Source organism: Neovison vison, chromosome 7 (assembly GCF_020171115.1).
Source record: "Neovison vison isolate M4711 chromosome 7, ASM_NN_V1, whole genome shotgun sequence".
In the NCBI taxonomy this organism is placed as follows: domain Eukaryota; kingdom Metazoa; phylum Chordata; class Mammalia; order Carnivora; family Mustelidae; genus Neogale; species Neogale vison.
The window spans coordinates 196,062,302-196,073,352 of NC_058097.1; the positions used below are offsets into that span (position 1 = coordinate 196,062,302).

General features: G+C 45.2%; 1 protein-coding gene across 1 annotated transcript; it reads right to left on the reverse strand.

Annotated features, from left to right (window-relative positions):
* Positions 1-17: 17 nt before the first annotated feature.
* Positions 18-5,728, reverse strand: MRPL16 (mitochondrial ribosomal protein L16). Its single transcript, XM_044259388.1, has 4 exons — positions 5,599-5,728; positions 5,203-5,265; positions 1,675-1,823; positions 18-712 (listed from the first exon to the last, which is right to left on the reverse strand). The coding sequence occupies exons 1-4, from the start codon at positions 5,651-5,653 to the stop codon at positions 227-229; spliced, it is 753 nt and encodes a 250-aa protein (XP_044115323.1). The 5' UTR covers positions 5,654-5,728; the 3' UTR covers positions 18-226.
* Positions 5,729-11,051: the final 5,323 nt, after the last annotated feature.

Here is an 11,051-nt window from a genome sequence, read left to right on the forward strand (position 1 = left end):
AATGAGAAGTGACATCCTGAGGTGATATTCAGACTTTATTTGATATAAATATAATGCACTTAAAAAAAATCCATGGATATTCTATAATTTTTCACAAATCATTTACTCATACTGCTCCTGGGTTAGATTATCAGTGCCACCCACAGACTGTTAAAGGTAGGCTGAGGGGAATAAAAATGCAGATTTTCTTTTGGTAGCCTTTGTATATTTGTGTCTCCCATTCTCACTACACACGTTCAGGCATATAGAACTTTCCCCAGTACCGCCCCTTCTGGGTTAAGTCATACGGGCTCAGGACTTTCCGTATCCCAAGCATGTTGGCAGTGGCTATGCGCTCAAAGGTCCAGGGGTTTTGGTTGTTCTGTTCCCGTTCCTCTTGATCTTTCCGCATCTTCTCTAGAGTCTCACGGCTCACGGCCTTTGCTGGGAAGGGCAACTTGTGGGCAACCTGGTCCAGGAAACCTTGTACCTCTTTGAATTCACAACGCCCACCCACTTCTACTATGAGACGGCCAGCCTTCACGGGAGTCACGTAGTGATCAATGGCACCTTTGCCTCCCCCCATGCGCTGTCCCATACCCTTGCGGGTGATGGGCTTGAAAGGGGCTGGTACTCTCCATAAAGCAAACATGTTCTTGGGGTCCATAGAGCGGTTGATCGTCAGGCGCATCATTTCAAAATGGCCCCAGTGGAGGTAACCACCACCCAGTGCCTAAAAGTGGATCAAAGAATTAGAAATACGTGGGGACTTAGTTATCTTGCATGTGCTCTTTCACAGTAACTGTGGCTTCAATGATTTACATAAAAATAAAGAGTTCTGGTAAGTACCATGGAGAAAGGCCTAGGGTACAGAAGTAAATAAAAACAAGGTGGAGCCATTTCAATGGATAACCAGGGAAGGCCTCTTTGAGGAGCTGGTATTTATTTACTTAAAAGATTTTGTCTGTCAGAGAAGTGGGGGACAGAGCACAAGCAAGGGGAGCAGCAGGCTTCCTGCTGAGCAGGGAGCCTGATGCAGGACATGATCCCAGGATCCTGGGATCATGACCTAAGCCAAATGCAGATACTTAACCAATGAGTCACTGAGGCATCCCGAGGAGGTGATATAAAGCTGAGACCAGGATGGCAGGAACCAGCCAAGGGAAAACAAGTTAAAGGAAGAGGAATGGCTTGGTGAGTGTGAGCAGAAGGCAGAATGGCTGGAAGAGAGTGAAGGACAGGGTATGGGCTTGGGCCTGTGAGAAGCCGTCCAGGGCTGATCAGCAGGTGGCAGGAAGGACTGTAAACTATTGCTCTGGCTTCCTCATAGGAAATCAGTCCTAGTCCACACCCATTTGTGCAGCTACTGACATCAAGTCTCCATGGAAGCCACTCTAGGAAGGAATCGAGTCCTGCATCTTAAGTTATGGATAGTTTTATTTTCACCAGAAGCCTGTGAGGATTTCATAGTCTGATTATAGGGGCCAATTTGGTAGCCTTCCTTCTCCTGTTTTTGTATTCTTTTCACTTGACATGAAAAAGAAATTCAACTGTTCACTGGGTAGTGCACGTCAGTTTAAAGAGCAAATGGTGGCCATTCCAATAAAACCCACGAAGGACAAGAATTAACTCTAAGAGCACGAGATTTTGCTAATCCCTGGCTTCCATCATGCAGCTGCTTGACACTGAACTCACCAAGATTGCAAAACTGCCTTCTGTGAACTCAGTAGCTTCAGTAGAAGGTCCCCGGATGTCCCTCAAGTTCTTAGGTTCTCTTCTCACTTTTGGCACGAGTGGTACCCTTTCAATAAATCGAAGCTTGGGCTTTTCAGGAATGGAAACATCTAAAAGGAGCACAGACAGCCAAGAAGAAATAAAACCACACATCTTCAAGTATCCAATTTCTTCCTACAAAGATTTATATTAATCAAGTGGAAGTCTTAGAGTTACCACTGAAAAAAATAATTTCAGAAGTATATTAGGTTTCTCCTGTGGCTGCTTTTTTATTGACACTGGAATCTTTTGATTATGATAAGTATTAATGGAGACGTTCTGAACCTTTGAAGATAACGAAGTTTCAACTTTCAAAGGAAATGCACTCTACATAACACTAGAAAAGAGACTATCTGGGAAGGTACAGAGATTGAGACTGTCACAGATAACACTGGCTAACTTTTTTTTTTTTTTTTATGTTTACTAAGTGCTAGATGTTGAGCTGAATGCTTTATGTGCAGTATCTCATTTAATCTTTTTTTAAAAAAAAGATTATTATTATTATTATTCTTAAAGATTTTATTTATTTATTTGACAGAGAGAGATCACAAGTAGGCAGAGAGGCAAACAGAGAGAGAGGAGAGAGCCCGCTGCGGGACTCGATCCCAGGACGCTGAGATCATGACCTGAGCCAAAGGCAGAGGCTTAACCCACTGAGCCACCCAGGTGCCCCTTAAAGATTATTTTTTGACAGCAAGAGACCTAGCAAGCAAGGTAACACAAGCAGGGGTAGTGGGAGAGGGAAAAGCAGGCTCCCTCCTGAAGAGGGAGCCTGATGCGGGCCGGATCCCAGGACCCTGAGATCATGACCTGAGCCAAAGGCATACGCTTAACAACTGAGCCACCCAGGCGCCCCTCATATAATCTTTAAAACAGCTTTAGAGGCTTGGTAATTTTTTAGGCCTTCCCTTCTTAAAATTTTGAACTTTGAAGTTTGGCACACATAATCAGAGCCAAATAAAAAATGTACAGGTCAGTGAATTATCAGAAAGTGAATGCATAAACACACCCACATTAACAGTCACCCTGCTCAAGAAACTGAACTTTAGGCAAGTACTTTTTTTTTTTTTAAGATTTTTAATTTATTAGACAGAGATCACAAGTAGGCAGAGAGGCAGGCAGAGAGAGAAAGGAGGAAGCTGGTACCCCGCTGAGCGGAGAGCCCGATGTGGGGCTCGATCCCAGGACCCTGGGACCATGACCTGAGCCAAAGGCAGAGGCTTTAACCCACTGAGCCACCCAGGCGCCCCCTTTTTTTTTTTTTTTTTAATTTATTTGACAGAGATCACAAGTAGGCAGAGAGGCAGGCAGAGAGAGAGGGAGAAGCAGGCTCCCCGCTGAGCATAGAGCCGGATGCGGGGCTCGATCACAGAACCCTGGGATCATGACCTGAGCTGAAGGCAGAGGCTTAACCCACTGAGACACCCGGGTGCCCCTAGGCAAGTACTAATTTAAATCTCCACTTTATAAAAAAGAGGAACCTGAGACCTAGAGACATTTTATAATCTGGTCTAGGCCATCCAGTGAAAACAGCAAAGCCAGATGGAATTTTTTTTTTTTTCCTTAAATACTGCACAGCATCTCTGGATGTTAATGGGGGTGGTGGAAAGAATACTACACTGTACCTGAAAATATTTAAGTTCTGCTCTGCCAGATTGTTAGGAAACCTAGAACCTAGGAATCCTTTGATCTATGCTCTATTTCTACAGGGGCTTTTCATGCTTGCACCTGTGCATTTCCTTCAATGTGCAGCAGCTTGCTGTGTTGAGAGTGGATGGATTGAAATGCAAGCTGGACATGGTACATCTTTTTCATAGCAGACATTCTGACAAGTTGGGGGAAAAAATTATTAACTTGAGGGGGCGCCTGGGTGGCTCAGTGGGTTAAGCCGCTGCCTTCGGCTCAGGTCGTGATCTCAGGGTCCTGGGATCGAATCCCACATCGGGCTCTCTGCTCGGCAGGGAACCTGCTTCCTCCTCTCTCTCTCTGCCTGCCTCTCTGCCTACTTGTGATCTCTCTCTGTCAAATAAATAAATAAAATCTTTAAAAAAAAAATTATTAACTTGAAAGGCACTTAAAACATGTCTCTGGGGGCGGGGTGCCTAGGTGGCTCAGTGGGTTAAAGCCTCTCCCTTCGGCCAGGTCATGATCTCAGGGTCCTGGGATGGAGCCCCACATCGGGCTCTCTGCTCCACGGGAGCCTGCTTCCTCCTCCTCTCTCTCTCTCTGCCTGCCTCTCTGCCTACTTGTGATCTGTCTGTCAAATAAAAATAAAAATCTTTTTAAAAAACCAACAACCTGTCTACAGTAAAACAGGCACAGCTTTATCATGGAGTCAAATATAAAACAAGGGCGCCTGGGTGGCTCAGTTGGTTGGACGACTGCCTTCGGCTCAGGTCATGATCCCGAAGTCCCGGGATCGAGTCCCGCATCGGGCCCCCAGCTCCATGGGGAGTCTGCTTCGTTCTCTGACCTTCTCCTCGCTCATGCTCTCTCTCACTGTCTCTCAAATAAATAAATAAAAAATCTTTAAAAAAATATATATATATATATAAAACAAGGGCCTTCAAGGAAATACCAAATTATTAATTGGCTAATATGGACGTAGAAACTGCCACCTGCTCTCCTCCAGTTTTTTCTCTTTTTTAAAAAATATTTTAATTTATTTGAGAGAGCACGCACAAGTAGGGGGAGTGGCAGGCAGGAGGAGAGGGAGAAGTGGGCTCCCTGCTGAGCAGGGAACCAGAAGTGGCTCCCTGCTGAGCAGGGAACCAGAAGTGCGACTGGATCCCAGGACGGTGAGATCATGACCTGAGCAGAAGACAACTGCTTAACCAACTGAGCCAGCCAGGCAGCCCTCTCCTCCACTTTCTATAAGCAGCTACAGAGAAATTTAGTGATGCTGTCCCCTCCAAATCCACATGAACTTCTGGAGCATACAGTAGTTTCACAATTATGTGTAGAAGATAAAATCCTCAGAGCTCAAGGACACTTTCATATTTTTTTTTCCAATTGTTTTTCTTTTTTTAAGATTTCCAATATAGTAAAGACATGGTAAATTATATTTACAAAGTTGTGGTTTATCTTAACGTTTGTATTTAACAAGTTAATACTTTTCCCATAGTTATATGACTGCATGGTGTAACATCCTTTAGGGAGAACGTCAGAAGTTCTGATTTGATGGCAATATTCGCTGGCTGGGGACGAGGGGTGCGCTGGGAGGAACCGCCCCACACAGTACCACAGGGGAGCTACCCCATTACACAGTCGCGCCGTAACAGCACCTGTTCTATCCCGACCGTTTACAACACTTCCTGGCACACAGCATGCCCTCTAGGGGTATTCACTGAGCGAGTGAATGGAGGAGGGAACGCAGAACCCGCCTTCATTCTCGCCTACCCTCTTCGGGTCCCATCAGAGAAGACAAACACGAAAGGGACACAAGCTCACCCTCAAAAGTCGGCACCGGGAGCAGCGTCTTGAGGCCAGCGCTGGCGGGCGGGACCCAAGAATCTACAAAAGCAAATCAAATTAAGATCCGAAAGCGACAAGACCCGGGCCTGCTACGACCCAGACCCAAGTCAGTCCTGACGCAGGGCCCCGATGGTGGGCCGTGGGTTCCGCTAAATGGGCTCACAAGCCCAGCACCAATTCCCACCCCCCGCCCCCGGGAAGCCAGCAGGGGTCTCCGAACGTTGACCCCCGCGGGTGGCCGTGGCCCCCCGGCACGAGTCCCCGCGGCGGGACAGCGCGGCCCCTACTCGGCTCTGGGGCAGCGGTCGGCGGAGCCCGCTAGGCGCCGCACTGGGGTGGGGAGGTCTTCTGAGGGACCGAGGGCCTCCTGACCTGACACCCGCGCTCGCAGGAGCGGCGCCCCAGCACGAGCCAGCAGCCGCCACATGGCCACGCGGGGTCCGACCGCCGCGGGACTCCCACCGCGAACGCAGGGACTCCCAGGACCTGGTCGGGCCGGAAGTTGCTTTCGCAACGGTCCGTTCCCCCAGAGATCCCGGCGGAAGCAGAGGAAACCGGGCCGCATCGCTCGGGTTCCCGCGCCGGCGTGTTAGCCACGCCCAGCGCCGCTTTAGGTTTCTGGAAGTCTCAATACATATACTCATGGGGTCTCTCCCTGGATGCGGGCAGCGGGGTGGGGATTTCCGCTGCTTCTTTAGGGGGGGAAGCTCAGAGACATTGGGAAAAGCCCACTGACTGACCATTGCTTGAACTTGTCAGTGGACGGTGGCAGTGTGGTAGGCGTTCAGTACCCCGTCATTGCCTGTGTCCTTCAGAGTTCAGGAGCTAATGACGTCATGACACCCATTTGCAGATAACATGCCAGGGGTCGAAGGATTTCACTTAGGGTCACACAGCAGAAAACGGTAAGATCAGAATTTGAGTCGGTCACTCCAGGGACCCGAGGGACTGGACTGGATCAAAATTTGATGATCAAGTTAAAGTCATGCGTGACTCTTCTGGGAGGATGATGGTAAAATCATGGGTCTGAACCCTTTAAATACTTAGAATGAGAGAGGCTCTTTTCCCAAGCTTCTGGGACACAAATGGGATTAACAAATGGAGACTGATGTCTGTTGTATTTAAATCACGCTGCATCTGTGTATGGTCTTTCCCAAAGGATTAATTTCAGAAATGGCAAAAACTAAAACCTCTAATGCTTGCAAAGTTACTGGGAGAACTTTCTCTGTCCACAGCGTTAGGCGCTCTTGATAAAAGCTGTCTCAAAAAGAGTTAATGGACTTTATTTTAGCCATTTCTGTCCGTGTAGAGCAGTTCTGAAAAGGTTTCACTGTCCTCCACTCCCAAGCCAGTGTCAGATTCTGGAGAGCTCTTCCCTACTCTCTTCCACCCAAAGTGGGAGACCTGAATGTGCTCAGGCATTTAAAAATCTCAGGCTGAATATTGTGTAATTTTATCTTGGATAGAAAGTAAAGTGTCAGTACAATCTCTCTGGATTGGTTTCTATGACTCTTGGTGACCCCCCACCCCACTTCCACCTCCTTGTTTATTTTAAAGAATAAGAAGCAAACTTTAAGAAGCAATCAACGTTTTACATTTATTTATTTATTTATTACATTTAAATAGTAACTATGACAAATAATGTCCCCTTTTCTTTGCAAGAGTGGTGCCAGTACTATGGAGGATACGAAGAGGAAAAAAAATCAGTGATCCTTTTCTTTAGGAATTTATGTTGAGGTAGGGATGATATGATGGGCATACAATAGCTAATGTTAAGGTTTCAGAAGAGAAATATGAATAAAGGGTGAAAATGGTAGGAGGGACATGAAGTCTTCCTTGGTCCCTAAAAATGATTTTCTCTCCTTCCAATCTCACAGCTCTTTATTTACACTTCTTTTCTGATAGTTCCATTGTGTTTATTTGCAGGAAACTGATGTTCTGGGATGAAATGATTTGCCACACAGTTAGTGTGATAAAAACTGTGAGGTTCTTACTTTTACTGGAACAGGTTTGGTAAAGTCTCCCAACAAACAGTTGGTCTTCAGACCACCTGCATCAGATGTTACTGAGACCCTCGTATAAATGTAAGTATCTGGTCCCTACATACTAAGTCAGAAACTCTAAAGGTGGGGTTGAGGATTCCTATTGTGAACTAAGCCCCATGAGTGATTCTAATGCCTAAGCAACTTGAGAGTCAATCCTCTGGGAGCACTTTGAAAATTTAAAAAGCAGAGTATAGCTACAAGGCATTGTTTTTGGATCATTCAGTTCTATATATGCTGGGATTTGTATATTTTGCCACCTGTATCAAAATTACCTGGCATCTCAGTTTTTAATCTTTATTATTTTAAAATCATGAGATAACAGAAAGACCTAGTTTTAGGTCTGATTATTGACATAAATAACACCCACATGCATGTTGCCTGTGTCTGTGTATGCATATGTGTGCCCACTATCTCACTTTAAAAGAAAGATTGCGTTTTAGCTTATCAGATTCTAATCATAATATCATAGTGTAATAAACCAGCATAGAACTTTCGTATGGTGTAGAGTTTAGCTTCCACATGGTGTAGAGCCTTGCTAAAAGAGCAATGATCCTGATGTGGTGTTTTGGACTCTGGGAGCAAACGGTCAAGAAAGATTTCTATAGATGTTTTCAGGGCAGGAAAGATGGTTTTTATTAAAGCACAGAGACAGGACCCACGGGCAGAAAGAGCTGCATTAGGATTATGAACAGTGACTGAATATGTCCCTGGAAGTTGGGAGGGGGGGTTAGGGATAGTGTAAGTCTCTAAGGTTTCCAGAAGCTTGAGGGGTCATTTGCTATGTCTAGTAAAATCTCAGTCAGGAGACCCTTCAGATGCAGATCAGGGGGCTAATGATGATTGCTAGCATATATCTTGGGGGGTGGGTAGAGATAAAGGAAATTTCCAAAGGGACTGATCTTCACCAACAATGTATCAGAGTGCTTATTATCCACATCCTTGCTGAGTTGTCTTGCACAGCTTTGTTTAGAGCTCTGCCAATATGAAAGGAGAGAGATTATACCCAATATTATGTTTATAACAGGCTGTTCGAACAGGATTGTGTCTGACTCCACTTTGCCTGAAGCGCCAGTGTATGTGGTAATCTGTACATTCCAGAGTGAGGTACTGGGCCTTCTGGACAGGCCTGATGGATTGATTGATTTTAGATTTTATTTATTTATTTGAGAGAAGGGAGAGCATGAGTGCTCAGGGGGAGGTCAGAGAGGGTGAAATCTCAAGCAGCCTGCATGAGCCGAGTGTGGACTTGATCTCAGAACCCTAAGATCATGACCTGAGCCACAACCAAGAGTTGGAGCCTAACCATCTGTGCCACCCAGGAGCCCCCTGGGCAAGATTTATAAAGGAGGTGGTAGGAAATGGCTTTGTTATTCTTAACTCTTTACTTTTTTCCAGACTGTAAAAAGGACTGGGAAAATAAAGAAAAGAAGTGGAGACTGGAAATTACATTAAAGATTTCTTTGGACTGAGTTGTTGGTATATTGTGAGTTCCACTGTTCCTCTCTAATGGCACGGGATTGGGGTGCTCCATCAAGCTTCATGAGAGAGAGCATTCAAGACCACTCAGCTTGATATGGGCCCACTGTTTGAGAGGGATTGGTGTTTGACAAAAGTCTGTGTTTGGAGGTTTGATGCAAAGTAGAGGGCTGCAATTGGGAATTAGTTACATTTCCATTGATGGTGGGTCAAAGGTGTGCATACCTTCTTCACCAGACATGGACCCCCAGGCAGTGTGTTGGTTTAGGGATTTCTTATATCCCATCTAACAGGCCCCCACTGAGAAGCAAGGAGAAAGATGCTGGAAGAGATGAAATGATGGATGTCTAGGGCCTGAGGGAAGACTTGTATGCAACCAGCCAGTCATTCAGCAGAGATGGATTTGCATGCATCAAGATAGAGCCTCAGCAGTTAGGGTAGGGTGTGTGTGTGTGTGTGTGTGTGTGTGTGTGTGTGTGTTTCTCTGAAGAATCCAGAAAGCACCCGTGAGAGAATGAGTGTACTTCAAACTCTACCAGGAGCTGAGTCAACTACTGTTGGGTGCTGTATCATTTTGCTAGGGCTGCTCTAACCAAGTACGCCAAACTGGGGGGGCTTAAACAACAGAAGTTTATTGCCTCACATTTCTGGAAGCCTGAAGTCTAAAATCAAGCCTGAAGTCTAAAATTCTGTCAGCAGAATTGGTTCCTTTTGAGGGCTGTGAGGAGAGGGCTGTTCTAGACTTCTTTCCCAAGCTTGTGGATGGCCATCTTCTCCATCTTCTCCCTTTCTCTCTTCTTTCATATGTGTCTTTGTGTCCAAATTTCCCCATTTTATTAAACAGTAGTCCTATTGAATTAGGGCTCACCCTATTGACCTCATTTTAACTTGATTACCTTTGTAAAGACCCCTTCTCCTAACAATGTCACATTCTGAGGTACAGTGGATGGGGGTGGAAGTGGGGAATAGGGGGTGGAGGGGGTGATTGGGACTCCCACACATATTGGTTGGTCAGGGGGGAGGTGGACATACATCTCGTAACAATGTCACATTCTGAGGTACAGTGAATGGGGGCAGAAGTGGGGAATGGGGGGTCGAGGGGGTGATTGGGACTCCAACACATATTGGTTGGTCAGGGGGGAGGTGGACATACTTCAACCCATATCAGGTGCTATGCCAGTCTTCCCAGAGGGGTTAGCAACAGAGGTGAGAGATGAGGGGCAGGAGAGATCTTACATGACGGGTAAAAGAGCAAAGTGAGAAAATAGAGACCCCCCCCCACCCGAACTCATTCCCATTTTGTTTCCGCTACAGTCACCCTATCTGGAGCAGGCCTGAACTAGCAGAGGGAGGCAGCTTCACTGTTAGACGGAATTCAGAGTTGTGATTATTACACAGTATTGGGCATTTTAGTTACTGAAATCAGAATTATCTTTTTTCTTTCTTTTTTTCTTTTTAAGTCAGAGAACTGAGAAAATACAGAACCCCCCCCCCCCCAGCCTTACAAAGTTGGTTTGGAGTTTGGGTAAGTAGGAGCAGGGTAACCTAAAGTTTTTTTTTTTTTTTTTCCGAAAGATTTTATTTTTATGTAATCTCTACCCCTAGTCTGGACTCGAACTCACAACCCTGAGATCAAGAGCCACATACTCCACAGACTGAGCCCTCCAGGCACTCCTAAGGTTGATTTCCAATATCATTTTCTGAGTCCTACTTCATATAATTTACACACTGGATATACATTAGTTTGCAATTTTCAATGACTAGTGATGTTGAACTTTTCTCCTACCTTTTTTTTATGTTTGTCCGTTTTTTCGTATGTGATTTGTTTGTGTACTTTCTCTATGATTCAAATGTACTGTTTCTTTTTTGTCAATTCTAAAAGCTTATTATATATTGATCATATTAACTCTTGTTTGTATATGATTCAGTTTTTTACAGTGTTATTATATCCTCTAATTTTATTATATTATTCATTTTATTATATCCTTTAAGTTTTAAATTTTCATGCAGTAAAATCTTTCTTTTCTTAAGAGTTTTTGACTTTGCTAATATGCTTATAAGGCCAGAAGTGAGGATGTCCTTTGGCAAGCTGAAAATTCTCATTTCATATGTGATGTTTTGGGGTCCCTGGGTGGCTCAGTCAGTTAAGTGTTGGATCTTTGATTCCAGGTCAGGTCATGATTTCAGGTCCATGAAGTGGATGCCTGCACTGGGCTCCGTGCTGAATATGGAGCCTGCTTATGATTCTCTCTCTCTCCTTCTGCCCCTCCCTGCTAATGCAGGCTCACACTCTCTCTCTAAATA